This window comes from Carya illinoinensis, chromosome 1 (genome assembly GCF_018687715.1).
Source record: "Carya illinoinensis cultivar Pawnee chromosome 1, C.illinoinensisPawnee_v1, whole genome shotgun sequence".
NCBI classification, from domain to species: Eukaryota; Viridiplantae; Streptophyta; class Magnoliopsida; order Fagales; family Juglandaceae; genus Carya; species Carya illinoinensis.
Window position 1 is genome coordinate 2056968 of NC_056752.1, and position 18858 is coordinate 2075825.

At 36.0% G+C, this 18858-nt stretch overlaps 2 protein-coding genes across 2 annotated transcripts; both read right to left on the bottom strand.

The window, feature by feature from the left end:
- Nucleotides 1–1435: 1435 nt before the first annotated feature.
- LOC122305158 (cysteine proteinase COT44-like) lies at nucleotides 1436–4137 on the bottom strand. The gene is made up of 4 exons (XM_043117505.1): nucleotides 2905–4137; nucleotides 2402–2637; nucleotides 2142–2282; nucleotides 1436–1974 (listed from the first exon to the last, which is right to left on the bottom strand). The coding sequence occupies exons 1-4, from the start codon at nucleotides 3380–3382 to the stop codon at nucleotides 1702–1704; spliced, it is 1128 nt and encodes a 375-aa protein (XP_042973439.1). The 5' UTR covers nucleotides 3383–4137; the 3' UTR covers nucleotides 1436–1701.
- A 1616-nt stretch (nucleotides 4138–5753) lies between these two features.
- Nucleotides 5754–12145, bottom strand: LOC122305167 (beta-1,4-xylosyltransferase IRX14). Its single transcript, XM_043117513.1, has 3 exons — nucleotides 11125–12145; nucleotides 10329–10892; nucleotides 5754–6397 (listed from the first exon to the last, which is right to left on the bottom strand). The coding sequence occupies exons 1-3, from the start codon at nucleotides 11871–11873 to the stop codon at nucleotides 6163–6165; spliced, it is 1548 nt and encodes a 515-aa protein (XP_042973447.1). The 5' UTR covers nucleotides 11874–12145; the 3' UTR covers nucleotides 5754–6162.
- Nucleotides 12146–18858: the final 6713 nt, after the last annotated feature.

The window sequence follows — 18858 nt, forward strand, 5'->3', positions numbered from 1 at the left end:
AAAAAACACTACTTTTGTACTAACCGTCACTCTATTACAAGCGACACACTAGCGTTACTCTAATCAATTACAGCTTTACTACATACAGTCGTCACATGCAGTCGGCGTGCAGTCGGCTGTACGGAATGAATAAAAAAAAATTATAAAAAAATTTTTTTATATTCAAGGGGACCTACATGAATTATAAAAAATTATAAAAATAATTTTTTTTTTCATGTAGGTCCCGTATTAATTTTTTTTTTACAGCCGACTGCACGCCGACTGCATCTGCCGACTGCAAAAAGTATTTCTCAATTAATAATAGCACCTGAAAAAACCAGTGGAAGAGTGTACATCTACTTCTCCTAGTGCCCTACTGATTTTATTCAAAACAAACTAACAAGAAAATTTCTATTCATCATCTCCATATACAATGTGTTATGTATAATTTTTTTTATTTTTTCTCTTATCAAATATGTAATGCATGGATGATGAATAAAAAAATTTAATTAGTTTAGGAATAATAAAACCAAAATTTTTTTTAAAAAAAATCTAAAAAAATATAGTGTGTGATTTGTGAGAAGATGAGTAGTAAACTGTAAAACTCAAAAATAATATTTTTATAATATTTTATTTAACTTGAAAATTCTTAATAGATGCTCTATAATACAATTTTCTTTAAAATATAAAGAAATTCTCTCAAAAGTGCCATCTAATAGATATTATATTCCATCATTCATTTTACATTCTACTACGTAAACCCAATAGATGTGGAGGGAGATGTTAATGGTTGTAAACATTTTAAATTAGTTTATCTCTCCTAATGTTGATTTTCTCCATTTCTTCAAAAATTATTTATTTCCATTTCAAACCCTCTCTATCATTTCCATGCTTTCTTCTTTGTTGGGCACCAAAGACAAAATCTGAAGCTGAATTAATCTCTTCTTTTTATTTTTATTTTTTGAATTAATTTATATTTTGGTTTAGTTTATAACTTTGGATTAATTTAAAATAGAACATAATTATTTGAAATTGTATATGGAGAGATATTGCCCATATATTTGAAATGAATAAAAAAATTAAAAAGTATAATATTTAAATAATATGAATAAAAAATAGATAAGCTAATGAATGAGATATTATAAAAATCAGAATGTAAAATAGAAAAAATGAATTTTAATGATGTAATTTAAAGAATAAGATGAAGAATCCACTTTAGTGTCCTCAAGGGAGTAATTTGAAAGTAGGTCTCAAGGTAATAGATGGGTATATATTATTCATTATATAAATTAATATCAGTTTTGCAAACGTGTTTGCACTTTGCTTTGTTGTTCAGCCTTCAACTACAGAACAAGCTATGACCGGAGGAGGCTGGAAGCCGGAGGGTTTTGGCCAGAACCAAGTTCTAAATACACTGTGGAATATCATCTCCTACTCTAAGCAAACCATCAACATGGGCAGATGATAACAGATGCAACTTCATTTAAACCCCTGGAGAACTCAGAATAATATTGCAAAAGCAAATGACACTGAATTACAACAACATCAATTCTTGAGGGTGCAAGTACAGTTCGACAGGCTATGTACAAAGATGATCAATGACCAAATTTAAACAAAACAAAACAAAAAAACAGCATCGCCCAATGAATAGCATATGCTACACTCAACCATGAGGGGCTTAATGGGTTTATCAAGCAGAGGAAGAAACAGAAACATTAGCTTTCAAGCACTGCTGACCATCTTGATAACGCTCTTGTAAGGGCTATTTGGGTTTTGGGGAGTAGTCTTAATGGGATAGGAGGCCTCCATTGCAATTCCACACTTGCCAGTAAATGTGCCGACCGCGTTGCGCTCTATCTTGATGTATCCATCCTCACCCCAGTTGGCTCCCCAGGAGTTCCTCACAAGCCAGTAATCTGCCCCATTCTCTGTGCCATATCCAACTGCAACCACCGCATGGTCTAGCTCTGACCCACATTCACCTGTAAATACACCCTGAAATACGATTTGAAGGTAATAAATACCTCATAGTATGAGTGAAATTACACTCGAGCCAATTCATGAAAAGAACCAAAATTTGACCTAAGCTGTCCTTTGAGAAACATACAAGCCTTCCCCTAATGCTAAATCCATCTTTATATAGTCACAGCAAGTAAGCTTACCGACTCGTAGAGCTGTAGAGCCCTGCCACTGGCTTCAATTGCAACACTCACAGGCTGATGCGCCACAGCCTTCTTCAACGCATTCTCATCATAGGGCGGGACATCCTCGTACCCATCAATGCTAACTACCTTTGAATGCTTCTGCAATAATCCAATACCAATAAACCCACAACATATAAATAACAACATAAACTTCAACAAAACACCAAAAAAAAAAAAAAAAAAAAACTGAAAATAAATTGAGAGACTTGGATACTGACCCTGGCCGTGTCGCATTTGCTGTTAACGCCTTGGTAAGGATAGTCTGCTTCGGTGTCCATGCCTCCATTGTTGATAATGAACTCGAACGCGTAATCCATGAGACCTCCGTTGCACCCGGCGTTGTATTCTCTGTCACAATCCACAAGTTCTTGTTCCGATAGAGAGATCAATTCGCCGGTGACGATTTGGTTTATGCCTTCCACCGTTGCCACGGTAGAGAACGCCCAGCAACTTCCTGCTCACCATTTACAAACAGAGCATTTTTATTAATTTTTATGGAACAGTTTCATTAAAATACTCGAATTTTAGATCGTCATTCGACATTCACATTCCCAGAGTTCCCAACGTGAAGTCCATATATAACAGTACGCTTTCAGCCACCAAAGAGTCTCAATTCAATGCTTCGACAAGTTCGACAAGCTTTTTCTTTGCTTTCCTTTTAATATTAATTCTCTTAATTGGAAATAAGAAATTAAAGAAAAAGATCAAATTTTTAGCTTACCGCAACTTCCTTGATCCTTGACAGAATTAACAGCACCTTTCGCCCTCCAATCTACGGACGCCGGCAACTTTTCATCGGCTCTAAAAGCGTACCTCTGGCTGGGGTTCTTGGACTTCATGACCCTTCGTTTGGGGTCAGTCCTGGTGCCCAAGTACAAGGCACGGTACTCCTCGCTCGTCAAATCAGCAAAACGATTCAAGCCAACCTTGTAGGTGCGGTTTTGGGTGTTGTGCTCATCAATGAACCTCAGATTATCCTTGAAAATCTCGAACCTCTTCTCGTTCTCTCCCAGCCCGTTGTAGGCTTTCCCATGCCTGGCCAGCCACGACATGTACATGTCCTTCACCTCGGCGTCGGTTCGCTTAGTCGGTTGTTCGTGGTTTTCGTTGTTGTAGCTGATGATGGACATGTCAGAGGCGGAAGAGGAAACAAAGAAGAGGAAGAGAAGAGTGCAGATGGCTACGGACATGGTTGCCATGGTGGAAGGCTATTTTTCTTGGAGAACAGGAGAAGAGAACAAAGGAGCGGGTGTTTGATGAAGAATGTAAGGTGGGGTCGAGCTTATATAGAGAACGAATTTACCAACCAGAAAAAGAAATTACAGATGTACTCGCAAGACAAAATAAGATGAATTTGTTAAATACCTGGAATGATTCATGGGTATTGAGAGAGAGGGGGGGGGGGACCAACTCCTAGAAACAGGGGCACAGCACTGCGACACCATGTGACCTCGTGGGTTGTCGTTGGACATTAGAAATACAAGGCGAAGCAGAAGCCCGGCAGTTGCGAGTAGTTACAGAACCCCAATACTGGGGAGTGGGGGAAGTTAAGTGAGAGCCGCCTATTTCAGCGAATGAATCATTGCCGCGCTGGACGTCTTTGCTTAGATCAGAGGTAAGGTTTTTTCTGAAACATTGCGATCAACTTGAACTCCGTGCCACTGATCTTTATGGGCAAAGAACTGAAGAAAATTATAAAAAGAAAAAAACGAATGGCCGCCGCAAGCAAGAGAAGACGGTAACAATCATAAAGCTCTACGAGCACAAAAGCATTAAACACCCTTTTGTCATCTTGATTATTATTTTTTTTTAGGATAAAACATCGTCCTCTGGATTACAGATTGCTGTGAGTTAAGATTGATTTTCGTAGCGCGATCATCAGGCATCTGACGAGACAGAAGAACCTTTGGATTCTTTTTAGGCTTCTGAATGCTGAATAAATCTCTCTCTGGAATCCTCACTCTAGAGATGTCTTAAAGCCATTCATGTATTAATATTGTTTGTGCCTCTCCACGACAAGAAAGATTTGCTAGGCTTTCAACTCAAAACTTTTGGGAATTTGTTTGTTGTTGTTTTGCAATCCAAAACAGAGTGTGTTGGGTCCTAAGAAATTTCCTTCCTTATCGCTTGGCACAATCAGCCCATACCTGTTTTCAATTTTCGATACGTCATTCTCACTCCTCTCCTTTGAAAGTTAGATCCAACTAACTGTCAGCAGAGTCACCCACGAAACGAAATCCAGCTACTCCGCCCACCAATCTCACTCCCTTCATTCATTCAAAAGGAAAATTAAAAGATATATTTTGCCACTACTTTCAGTTGATGCCCATAAAGATGGAGTAACTACTTTTGGTTCCCTTTTGGCACTTGTTCATAAATGCTTCTTCTGGGATGCAAAGAAACATCTAGAGAGGAATTTTGAAACATGGGGCACCGGTTTTGATTCTCCCTGAAAGTGCCCACTGTTTTGCAGTGAATGCTGAATTTATTACACTTGGTGTTGTCTGCAAGATTTTTATCTCAAACATACCGTTACATATCTCGAAAGTTGTAAAACGTACAAACCTATACCTTAGGCTTGAAAAAAAAAAAGTAAATACGAATTCACATTATTAAAAATTAATTAATTTTTTAATAATAAAGTTTATAAAAAAATTATATAATATTTACGTCACGTATATTTAATGCTATCCATTTTTTTAATAAAAAAATATAATTATAAGTATAATTATGTATTAATTTATGTATCAATATGATGTGATTGGTCAAAAAATAAATTTTATTAAAAATAGTATTAATTTAAATTTTAAATATAAATAAATTAATATTAATATATAAATTAATATGCGACTATTTATATATAGCAAAACTCTTTTTCAATTGATAGAAAGATACCATAACATGGGGAATTCACACGATAGGGGCGAGATTTGCCCTGCTCACAACGGGACGAACTATATTACCTCTGCACTCATCGCTGCCCTACTGGGAGTGCGGCCACACGTGTTCCATGAAGGGATGGCGCAGGGGCTAGAGTCACTCGGGCTCTTAAATTAGGCTCTAGAGACTCATAGTTTGCCCAACATGCTATCAAGTTTCAAAGTCCCGGACCCTACAAACCCAAAATAAATACCACAATTTAAAAGCCATTTAAAAGCCAATCTATATCCATATTTGAATGCTGCTTTTGGACTGAGTGACCCAATTTGTCCCTTTGGTCGCTCAATAGTACGAGGAACATAGTACGAATTAGTTACAGGTTTTATTTGTTTTTATTAAAATTGTCAACAATTTTGGCAAGTACGTGTGTGCCATCTTAGTATGTTATGTGATCAGTTTCTCCCAAAGCTTCATGGACACTTCTACATATGATAGGTCATTCCCATCTTCATTCCAACCAAGATCTGTACCTCCCAATTCTCTCCTTCAGACGACACTTCTACATAAATGCTTCCTAGGCGTTGACAAATAAAATGATGAACATAAACGGGGTTGCCGGCTACGACTGGAGTAGTTGGGGGCATCAGATATTAGTCCAGTCATGTGTCAAGCACAATCGCAACAACAATGTTTTGTAATGAATGAAGATTTTATTACATTTTGGTATCGTTTCTGAGAGGCCCAACTGATTGCAACTCTATAATTCCTATTTAGAAACGATTTCTGTATAAAATTTGAAGCCTATTGGATACAAGCTTTCTACAAAGCATGAGACTCGTCAGGATCCAGTGAATATACCACTTTCATGAGACCAGAATATGAATCACCCAACAAAAATATAAAATCAAAGGCGAAAAATTGCAAAATCAGGTGGAATTCAGGCTGAATTGGGTGACTGACCCGCTGTAACCAGTGCCTTCGCTATGTACCCTGTAATACCTTGCTTCTCTGCTATATCAATTGAATCTTGAAGCTGAAAAGCCAGGGGTTTCAAATTCACACAGCATTATATTATCATTAGATGTACTGGGATCATCTTTCAATTTTGTTCAGAATTCCTCACTGGAAGCCGTGTGTCTACTATTTTTGTGTCACGCTTTCTCTTACTACGAGTGCGTTTAGATCTGGGTGTTCGAGTCTTTGAAGAATGCTTCACTATCTGCTCTTGGACACCAGTCACTACTTTTTCAGTAGATGGGAGTTCAGGAGGGGCATCCGGCCAAGGTGTGCGTTTTGACGGGACAGTGATCTCCAAAGGAGGGTCAATTATCCATCTGTATAAAACACACAAAAAATCAATACATATTATGCATGCTGGACAGCTTCTTGAGTTAACAGAAATTGTAAAAGTAAATACAGATCCAATTACACTCGTTTGAGATGTGAATATCAAGGTAAAATTTATGCCTTTCGTGTGTTCATATAAAAAAAAGTAAATAAAATGGAGATAAAATGGATCAAGATGACCAAAATATTGAACATTTTTAAAGAAAACTATTAAACTTTCAACTTTGAGATTAGAATTTTTTTTTTAGAGGTTCAGAATTTCATCAAGGCAAGGCCCTTCAGACCCACCAAAACCCAAACACCACTCCACCCACCAAAACTAGGGGTGGGTGGTGAGGCCCCGCAGCACATCGCAGCACGTCAGTCCACCCCCCTGGTCTGGCCCCTGCCCGTCAGGTATAAGCTATAGGGCATCCACCCACATGGTGAACCCATGCGGGGACGGGACCCGGGCTAGGCCCAAGGCCTGCCCAGGATATTACCCGTCCAGCCCACACACACACACATATATTATAAAAAAAAAAAAAAATAGGTTTGTAATGATAGCCAAAACGGCGTCGTATCATTACAGGGTTACAAAACCCTACGTATAAATATCACATTTTCTCTCTCTTCTCTCGCTTTTCTCATTCCAGACTCCCAGTCCCAGTTGCCTCCCTTTCCCCCTCTTCTGATTTTTCTCCCCTGTACGTTAGGCTTTCACGCCTCAGTGCCAGTGGCGACAGTCCACAGCCGCCATCCTCAACTTCTCTCTCATTTCTCTTCGTCTTCCCTCTTCCCTTCTTCTCCTCCTCCTCCTCTAAGCCAGCAGAGATGAGAGAACTTCTCTTCGTAACTTTGTTGTCGTGGGTAGCGGATGGTGGCTGCAATCGTGGGTGAAACTGGAGTCCAAGACACCGTGATGGGTCTTTGAGTTTAATGACCCATGGTCGTGACCACGGGCCATACAAATCTATGCACAGATTTCGAGTTTAATGACCCATGACCACAGCCGTGGCCCACGGGTCTATTGTTTGATTTGTTCAATTTGATTTTTTGTTCAATTTCTTAGATTTTTCTGATTCGTAAGACAGTAAGTTTGTTTGGTTGTAAGTTTATTTTTTAGTTTTTGTTTGGATTTGTAAATCTGTAATGATTTGTGTGATTTTGTTGGAGTTTTTTGTAAGATTTGTATAGTGTTAGTGTATAGTGTATTATGTAACCTTGTAATGCAGTGTTGGACAGAGTGGGAAGACGGACTGGGGGGCCAATCCGCCCCCCGGCATCCAGACGAGGGCAGTGCCAGGGTTTGGGGGGCCAAACTGTCCCTCCCTCCCCTCCCCATGTGGGGGAGGGGGAAGGAAAGGGGCACCCCCCCAATCCAGGGTGTGCAAGTAGCACCCCTAACCAAAACCATGTATTAGGTATCCAAGATAACTCCTAAGGCAGAACCAAACCTAGGATGTCTAGGGCAGCTTTGGAGAGTGAGATGAGATGAAAATTTTGTTAATAGTAAGATAGTTTATGAATAGTAATGAAATAGGTTGAGTCAATTATTTTTTGGGATTTGGGAAAAGAGAGAAAAAGTTAAATAAAAAATATTATAAATTTAAAATATTGTTAGAATATAGTTTTATAATATTATTTTTGTTTGGGGATTTGAAAAAGTTGAAATTGTTTTTTATTTTGTATTTTAATTATGTTTGGGGATAAGATGGAATGAAATGAAATGAGATCAGATGAGAATTTTGTATCTCATCTGAGGCACCAAACCTGCCCTAAGTTTACAACTCATCCCAAGCCTATCCTTTGACCACTAGACTTCGCTGTGATGGGTCAAATTAGACTTCGAGCGAACAAACAATAGGGCATAGATATTTCAGAAGGCACACATCTGGCAGCATCAAAAGCTAGATTATGAAGCTATACATACACAAATTTAATTGCGGAAGGCCTTTTAGTTAACATGGCCAAGTAGCATTTACCTCATGCAGAGTCTTAAAATCAAGCCCTAGGACATGGATGAGTTCAAGCAAAATGAAAAATCAATAAGTTTGTGCTTATGGCTGAGTTCTTTTATGTAGTAAACAAGAATAAAACGAAATATAGAAGGATATTTAGACAACTAATGAAAACCAAAAGAATGCATTTTGTCTCACATAGCATTTCTTTATTTTCTAGGCATTCAACAAAAAATTTGGTTGCAGTAAGAGGATATCATAACCGCAAACCAAGTTAACTAGATGTGACTTATGAGTAATCAGAAACCTAGCAACTGGAAAAGGTGACTCATGAGCACCTATTCACCAATATCCATTTCACGAGAGTCCTTTGGAAGGACTCTAAACTGCCACTTTACATCCCATCCTTTCACTGCCACTCTCATCACCGAATGGATTAAGAGCATTCTTGAACTAACTCCTCTTAACATTCACCTTTGCACTTACCAATAAAGATTACTTATCAAAAAGCACCTCTTCACATTCATCTTGATAACGCTGACTCGTTTATATTGTTTACAGCGGTGGCAATGAATACGATGCGGCTCTCATGCAACCATGTGCAACATGACCAATCCTCTCTCTCTCTCTCTCTCTCTCTCTCTCTCTCTCTCTCTCTCTCTCTCTCTCTCTCTCTCTCTCTCTCTCTCTCTCTCTCTCTCTCTCTCTCTCTCTCTCTCTCTCTCTCTCTCTCTCTCTCTCTCTCTCTCTCTCTCTCTCTCTCTCTCTCAAATACCATTTCAGATTCATACTGTCACTCTAAAATACTCTAAACAGCCACAAAACTGCATTGCAAAGTAACATACACAACTTTAACCAGACAGGTTGTATTACCATGAACAAAGCATGATCAACATAAAATGCTTGCGTATAAATTTAGGAGATTTATGATATTCAGGCTTGTACAAGCATACAGAGGCAAATTTTAGATAAAACCTCAAAAACAAAACAGTCAGCAAACATTCTACTCAATTTGAGGTCAATTGATAGAGAAGTAAACATCCATTAGTTCCCAAAAAAATTCTAAGACACATGTACACAGCTGATGCATCTTATAACTCAACATGAAGCTGTGCCCAACATATCGAAGAAGGTAGTGTAACAAGGAAAAAATCCATCAATATAACAAAACATATGAGATGCACAACTTCTAGAGGTTTGACCATTATGAGGGTAAAACATGAAACAATCAATGCATTGAAATGCCCCTACAATCAAAACAAGTAGAAAACGGTTTCTTCCCAAAATGTCATTCTCAGTAAGATGAGACGTGCGAGGAAAGGTTGGCATTAGATCAGCCACCGTATTCCCCTTCTCAATAAGATGTTATAAATTAGGAAGTTGCATATGGGCTACATATAGTACACTTAATTTAATATAGATAAGTTAAGTAAGACTAGATTATTTCACTCAAACTGCAATCCCAGCAGATCAGAGGAACTTTGAGGCCCAAAAAGTACGTTTTTTTAATAATGTTTGATTTCCAAAACTCTTAAGGGGCAGTGCTTGAAATAATAAGTAATATATGGCAGTCAATCAGCTTAACTCTACTGAGAAGTTCACCTTGCCGTCTAAGACTAGAAAGTCATTGATGCCCTTTCACTAATGCTCCAATTCCAACTTATAAAGAAATAAACAATTAAGTTGTTTTCTAAAGTATCAACATGATCTTATACATTCAATGACTTTGGGAAGATACTCATCAACAGTCAGGTAAAAAGAATTCTAGCATGCAAAAAATGAGACAGTAGGCAAACACATCAAAACCTTCAATAATGGATATTTATTTCGGGCAACATGACAAACATCTAAAATGACTTTGCACTGCTCACCTAACTCAGCTTTTACACTAAACAAAGCAGATGCTCCAAAAGGCAAAACTCAATTATGCCAGAATCATTAGGAAGCAAGACATTAGTAATAGAGAGAAACGACTCACCCAGGAGGAAATTTGCTGTCCGCACGAGCTTCAACTCGAAGCCACCAGAGCAATATCTGCCGTCCACAGCTTCCAAGTGGCTCCACCACAGAAAAATCCTTTAGCAGAAATAACGGACTCTCTATGTCCTCATCATTGTGAGTTAATGCATCTAGATCCTTGACCCACTCTGGCTTGTCTTCAGCATCCTTCCAAAGCAACTGGGAATTCAACACAAACCCAGCCCATTCAAGCTTCCTGGGTAACACAATCCCTCGATCACCAATGTAAGTAGCGCTCTTCCCGAGATACGGCAGAGAATTAAAGGTGTGCCATCCAGCCAAATGATTGGATGAGTTGCAGGCAGGACCCTGAACAGGCAGTGATTCAGGGTTCTCCTCATCCTCGTTTTTCTCAATTACAGACGCAGAGGTCTCATCTGCATCACTCGAATGCGCAAGTATCCCAACCGAAAGAGCACCAACCCATCTGACATTCTGAATCTCATCAAAGAGCTCCATACTATGCATATTACTATCATCTGCAAACATCACGATCCCATCCAGCTTCTTTTCTCTCACAATTCTGCTCAATCACAGACAAACTGGATGAAACTCATATTCTAACAACAACCGAAATCCCCTACTCAATTAATAACAAAAACCAAGAAAATGAAGCACAAGCTTAATTACATTACAACCGTTTGGTTAATCTTAAGTTTATTTTCCAGGCTTCTACAGTAGAGAATGTAGAAGTTCTCTCAGCAACCAAAAATAATTACAAGATACAAGCGGGGCAGAAAAGCAAGAACATTCACCTCAAAGCGTGAAGCCGCATCCGAGCCTCCAAATGGTGCCGTCCCTCCCACGAATTCGGCATCCGCTGACGGAATCCAATGTGGATAGTCCGAAGCCCAGACTTAGCGAAGAGCGAAGCGGTCTCGTTGGTGGCTCCACCGGCCTCAATCACGATCCAGACGAGATCGTACGGAACCAGCATGAGCGAGTGCATCACGCCTGTCAAATGCAGCGCCTGGAACGTCCGTACATAGGTCGGCGTGATTACGATGACTGTCCTCGGGTTCTTGAGCCCGAACTGAAGTCTCTGCTCCTTCTGGACCCTCTCGATGATCTGATGAGCCCTCATGACCTCGACGGGGTTCGGGTGAGGCCAGGGCCGGATTCGGATCCCGTGTCTTCCGACCACAACTCGACTACTGCCGGAGCTCCCGCCGGCCATGGAGGTTATGTTCCCAGGCGGAAACTCGAGATCCCGAATCGGAGTGGAGTGAACGGTGAGGGTCTGGGCGAGCTCGGAGGCTGTGCGAAACGGCGAGGTGTAGAGGTTGGTGGTAGCAGAAGTGGAGAAGAGGAACAAGAAGACCAACCGTGAGAAGCGGAAGCCGAGAAAGAGACTAATGAGGCAGCAGAGTCCGTGGAGTACGAGCCAGAAGATCGCGGAGGTGGACTTGATCGAACTGTCCGAAGACGAATCCAACGCCCCAGATGACCTGAAGCTGTTGCTGCGACGGTTTAAGTAGCTTTGCTGTAACGCCGAGAGCTTCATCTTCTCTTTAATTCCCTCTCTCCGACACTGTCTTTATCTGTCTCTTTTTTCTCTCTGTCTGTGTATGCGTCTGAGAGCTGTGATTTGTGGGGCTACTTGTTGAGTTTGTTTGGAAGGATTTGGTGGTGGTGATGGTGGTGGAGGAGGAGATGGTGGTGGGGATTAGGCTGGTGGGGTTAGGGAGCGGTATGATTTAATCAGAGTTTTCTTTGGGTTTATGAATGAATCGCGGTGCGCCTCTTTTCTTTTCTTTTTTTCTTTCTTGCTTACTTCTTATAACAACAACGAAAACAACAGAAACAGCGAGGTCGGAGAGACAGTGGAGCCCATCAATGTAGGGGATTAACAGTAAGGGCCCCCCGTGATGGGCTCACTTTCGGACAGTTGAAGTTTTGGTTTGAAAGACCAGCACGAGCCAATTTTGAATGTTTTTTACTCGGAAGCTTTCGATAGCTTTGCTACGTATAGGTAAGCATATTAATCTATTAATCTATGTATTAATATTATTATCTTTATTTTTAAAATTTAAATTAATATTATTTTTAATAAAATTTATTTTTTGAATAATCATATAATATGAGTGTACATATTGGTACATAAAATTACTTCCAATTAAATTTTTCCTTTAACATATACACTACTTTTGACTTATTCCATTTTTTTTTTATTGAAACTTGAACGATTTGATGATGACACATATTCTTGTATTTTGTTACGACATACTTGTGACATTTGGATAATTATTATAGTCTTATTTTATATATGGATAGTCTTTCTAGCTATATATTAATATATATATATATATATATATATATATATTTATGTAATAATTATCGAATTTTGAAAATATAATTCTTAAGCATATTTATCGGAGGAATCAAAGCCTTCAAAGTCCGGATACAAGCAGGGAAAGCTTTGAAAGGGTGACAAGTCATCGATGGTGGTTTGGGATTGAGTGCTTGAGAAAGAGTTTTGCAGAATATGGCAATGAACCAAAAAACGATTCCATTTAAGTTGATTTGGTTAAGAAACCAAAGAAAATGAAACCGATTTTAGTGAATATTTTGAATCGTTCATTGAACCACTACAATTTATTGATTTTAACTGCTTTTAAATTGATTTGAGCTGATTCAAAATTGTGTTTATTTTTAAGTTTTATAATAACTGAATTTTTCTTTTAATATTTTGCACAACATATGATAGAACTTAATATATATTAACTTTTTAATCATTGTATTTAATAAGAATTGTAGAAAAATTGAAAGATAAAATATATAGCTCTTTGTTTTTTCAGTTAAAACGAAAAGTTAAGGAGATGAATAAGTATTTTATATTAAATTTATGCTTTTGCATAAAATAAAGGCAAAAAAATGTTGACTATTGAGATTAAATACATAAATTACATATTTATTGAAACTATTTAAATTCATATCATATTTTTATCGAAACTAGTCAATATTTTTATATTTTAATTTTCATACATGATATTAGATGCTTGAATTGCATCAAATTTGGTTTTTAATATTTTTTATCAATATTAAAATATTCTATTCAAAATTATCATGAATCAGCATATTCAATTTGTTAAATTATCCAATTCATTGAATCCTTACTCAATGCAAAACCCGATTCCAATTTTTTGAACCTTGATTTATGGGTAATTTATAAATTGGACATCTTAATTTGGGCTAAGTTTGTAAAGTTAATAAATGTTATTTATCATCTTTACACCATATACTAATATGTGATTTGTTATTTTTATAATTTTATTTAAACTCATATATTTATAGATCAATATGTATGTATTTAAATAGGACAAAAATAACAAATCACATGTTGATATGTGGTGTATAAATAGACTTTTTTATTTAAATATTTTCATATTTCAAAAATATTATATATATATATATATATATCACGTAGATGTCAATGTATACAATGTTGTGGTATACGAATAGTGTTTTATATAATAAGATTCACATATTATATATGTATATATATATCTCTATATATTTCTTTTCATATGCGATACGACATGTTAATTCAATACGAACACAATGTAAAATTAACGGATTTGACTTTGATGTTAATAAGTTCATGTCAAAATAGGTTGATCTATTAAGACACAATTCATAAACAGGTTACTAACGAATCAACCCACTTAATCTATTAGTGACCCATTTAGACCACTTAAATTTTTTTTATAACTTAAAAATTGAAATGCTATAAACCTATTTCATATTTTTTAACTCTCTCGCAAACCCTAACTCTTTCTCAATTCTCACGAGTCACGACCACCTCTTTTATTTTATTTGAATTGTAATTTTAGATTTATGTAGTAGTTTTACATTTTTAGAGATATTGTACTTTTAACTTTTATGTAAAATTATGTTAATCAATTCAAATATATTATTTGAGTTAATTTAATCTATTTACATAAACAGATTAAAACGAGTTACAATAAATTATGTCGTATCAATATATTTTAAAATAATTTATAATGAATTAAAATAAATTATATCGTATTAACTCGTTATTTTAATAAATCATATTAAAATTTAGAAACATGACTCATTAAACTTGGTGAAATTTAGGTTAACATATATAATATAACATGACACGACACCAAGACCACCATTAACATAATTTACCAACCCTAAATTGCTAGGTTACAAGTTTTTAAGAAACATGATACACGTGTCGCCTCAATTTTCCAGACAATTGTTTGTTTTTGGCGGCGATTCTGTTGGCAACCAGTAAAGAAACCGGAAGCAATTCAAATAAAAGGATGACTCTTCGAAGCAAAGTAGAGAGTGGAATATGGAGAATTGATGTTTGCCTTTGTTTGACAGATGCCTTGCCAAACAAAACAATGAAGTTGGACATTGACCCATGTCAGATTGACATGCACCGAAGTTCATTCTATCTGTATATCTATTTTCCTTCTCGTAACAGCTCAACTGGGCTGTGTGATAAAGAGAGTGGGAAAGTACGAGAATGGAGGCTGACCCATTTAGTTATTAGTAAGAAAAATGCTTTACTTATATAATAGGAATTTCATAAAAATTAATATAATTTAATATAATATATCTGATTGTAAAATTTTTTTTATTATTAAATAGATTTAATATATCATATAAAATTACGTCAATTTATAAATTTATTTAAATAAAAAAAATTTATGACTATAACACTTATCTAATATTAATAAAACAAATGATGCGAAGAATGAAAATATTATAACTAACAAAATTCCGCCATGGAAGGTAGAGTATGGAACAGGAAAGGGGTTGGGGGTTGGGAGGAGGGGTGGTTGGGGTTGTTGCTTGATTAGCATGTATCACCCGAAATGGGTTTGTTTCCTTTATAGAGAGGCAACAAGTCAAGGTACTTTTTTTAAGCATCATTGTAATTCAAAGTGTAAACATATAGTTTTAACACCTTTCACTAACACCCACCACCAACTTAGCCTGAAGTCAAGTCCAGTAGTTTTTGCCACTGATGTTTGGTAGAAACTCGACCATTAGATTGAAATATTGTAGGACAAGGATATTCATAATTTTCAGGAGTCTCAATTTTTAAAGAGTAGTTCTTTCCGTTTGAGATGGAGAAATAGATTAAAAAAAAAGAAAAAAGAAAAAAAAAGGGAACATTTAGTCATCTTGTGGTTGATTGATGATGATTGTAAACCAAACCAAAAGCAACATGATTCGGTTGGAAAGCCAAGTTAATCATATTTTTCTTTTATTAATAATGGAGAATCTTCTAATGACACAATATTAAGAATGATAATTTTACTCTTCATCTTTATACCGCATACTTATTTTTATTTTTTTCTTTTAATAAATATGTGGTATATGAATGATGAGTAGAAAAATTCAATTAGTTTAATAAAAATAAAAATAAATAAATAAAATAAATATAAGTAGCGTGTGGTATAAGAAGCTGGACAACATTCCTCATACTAAGAATGCTACGGTGGTTTATCATCGTAGTGGAGTGTTTTAATAATATTTTATTATTATTTATTATTTTATTATTATTATTTATAAAATATCTTAGATATGGCTCACTACTCAAACACAATTTTAAGACTTTTATTTTCAAAGCCCAGTGGGTCTACAACTAATGCCCAAGCTTTTAGGCAGATTACTTAAGCCGTCAAGATTGTGAGCCCAACATCAATTCATTAGGCCCAATAGTAGATTTTAGAGGATATGCATGGCTAACTAGTTGGCCCAAAATGACTGGAGAGCAAGATTAGACACCACTGAAGAAAAAAGAAGGTAGAAAATAGAGAGGTAGAAACATGCCCGACAGAAATGGCGCAATCAGATTCTTCATGTGAACCCCACAACAACCGTGGTCTTTTAGAATATGTTTAATGAAACCACAACAATAGTCAAATCCTCTTTTCGGTATTTGGGATCTCGACAGCAATCTTAATCGTTATCCCAAATGTGTGCTTTTGTAATGAGTGATCTTTTGGATTTATTGTTTAAACTAAACTCTATAACTTAAAATTGAAATAAATCTTATAAATTTATGAAATAATATTGAAATACTCAATAAATATTATATATTATAATTTATATGTGTTTTATGTCTCTCTCTCTCGCTCTAATTCTTTTTTTGAAATGTTGTAAATATTTTAAATATCTATTCAATTAATTATTTAATAAAAATTAAATTATTTTTTATATTTTATATAAAAATTAAAATATATATATAATAAGAGAACTCTAGCACGTTGCTACTCTCTCATCCATATTCAGAATATTTAAAATATTTAAAAGCTTTCCGTCATTTGACTTTGGTGGCTGCGAGTACGAATTCGGGTATGAAACCTGCCCTAGTTTTCAAACTTATCGTCCAGGTTATTGTGGCTGTACTTGTTGGAGCAGCATTGCCCATTAAAAAATGGAGTCCCTGTCCAAACTGCAGATATTCCAATCACATGCTCGACAAATCAATTTCTCCATGGCAATCCCGTGACTCTTCTATTTCCTTTGATTTTTACTCAATTTAGAAAAACATTTTTTACAGTCCCGAGTAGAGGATTATACGTACAGCTCTATTAAAAAATAAAAATATTATTTAAAAAATATTATATTTTTTAAATATTTTAAAGTACAATTTGTAAAACTCTTCAATTTTGATAAATTTTATGTGCAATAACTCTTCTATATTCATAATGCATTATATTAATGTATTTGATTGAATTATTGTTTTTAATATAAAATAATTATTTTCATCAATTAAAATGTATAAAAAAACTACTTAAAATAATTGAAATAAAATTCCTAATTAAGGCTGTACTGCGGGAGAAGGAGATTCTTTCTTGCACGCAAAACGAGCCAGCCGCATGAACTTGATCTTTGAGCTATGTAATTATAAAATAATCAAAGAGAAAAATAATAAAGCATAAAATAATAATAATAATACGATAAATTACCCATTTATTTTTACAATACATTTCATTTAATTATTATAATTTTTAATTTTTTATCGGATAATGATCCATTTTATATATTTTATAATTTATAAAATTAAGATTTTACACTACTAACTATTATTTTAAATAATGTAAATATCAACATTATATATCATGTGGTTCATATATTAAGTCGATTTTTTTAATTCTAAAAATATTTGAGATAGTATTTTTAAGATTCCAAAAAACATGTCTCCATGGAAGGCCCTAGGGGCAGATGGGTTTGGGGCAGGATTTTATCAAAAGCATTGGGGTGTGATAGGAAAGGAAGTGAGTGGTGCAGTTTTGGAATTCCTTAATGGGGAATCTATAAGTGAAGATTTGAATCATACCCTTATTACTTTGGTGCCAAAGGTGAAGGAGCCGAAGAATGTGGTGGATTTTCGACCAATTAGCTTGTGCAATGTATTATACAAGCTAATTTCAAAAGTTCTTGCCAATAGAGTTAAAAAGGTGCTGAATGTGGCAATTTTCCAAAATCAGAGTGCTTTCATCTCAGATAGGCTTATCACTGACAATATTTTGGTGGCATTTGAATTATTACACTCGATGCAGTCAAAGCACAAAGGAAAACTGGGAACATGGCTGTGAAAATTGATATGTCTAAGGCTTATGATAGAGTGGAGTGGCCTTTTTTGAAAGCTATGCTTCTCAAATTGGGGTTTGGGGAGAAAATTACAAGGCTTCTCATGAAGTGTGTGCAAACAGTAAGCTACTCAGTGGTGGTGAATGGTAGGCCAGGGAAGAAAATAATACTATCTAGGGGATTGAGGCAGGGTGATCCTCTCTCTCCATATCTGTTCTTGATTTGTGCAAAAGGATTGAGTCAACTCTTATTGAAAGCTGAAAGGGATGGGATTCTAAAAGGGGTGGCAGCAGTAAGGGGGGTTTAAGGGTTAATCACCTGCTATTTGTAGATGATTGTGTGATATTTGGCAATGCTATTAATGAGAAATGGAGAAGCATTTATAAGATACTTGAATGCTATGAAAAAACATCAGGGAAGAAATAAAATAAGCAAAAGACTTCGATTTTCTTTAATTCAAATACAAGGAAAGTGTGAGGAAAGGAATATTCATGGAGGCTAGGTCTTTTGTTTGTGACAAATATGAGAAATACCTCGGATTGTCTGCTATTGTGGGGAGATCAAAATATAATGCCCTAAGGGGACTCAAGGATAGGGTATGGAGTAGGATACAAAATTGGAAAAATGGATTCCTATCAAAAGCTGGAAAGGAAGTTTTGATCAAGGCTGTGCTTCAAACTATCCCAACTTATACAATGAGTGTGTTTAAGTTGCCTCAAATGTTATGTAAGGAAATTGAGCAGTTATTTGCTAAATTTTGGTGGGCTCAATATAAAAGAGAAAATGGAATTCATTGGAGGAAGTGGAGCTGTATGGGGTTGAGTAAATCAAGTGGAGGGTTGGGATTCAGACAACTTGAAGATTTTAATGTGGCCATGCTTGCTAAGCAGGGATGAAGAATATTG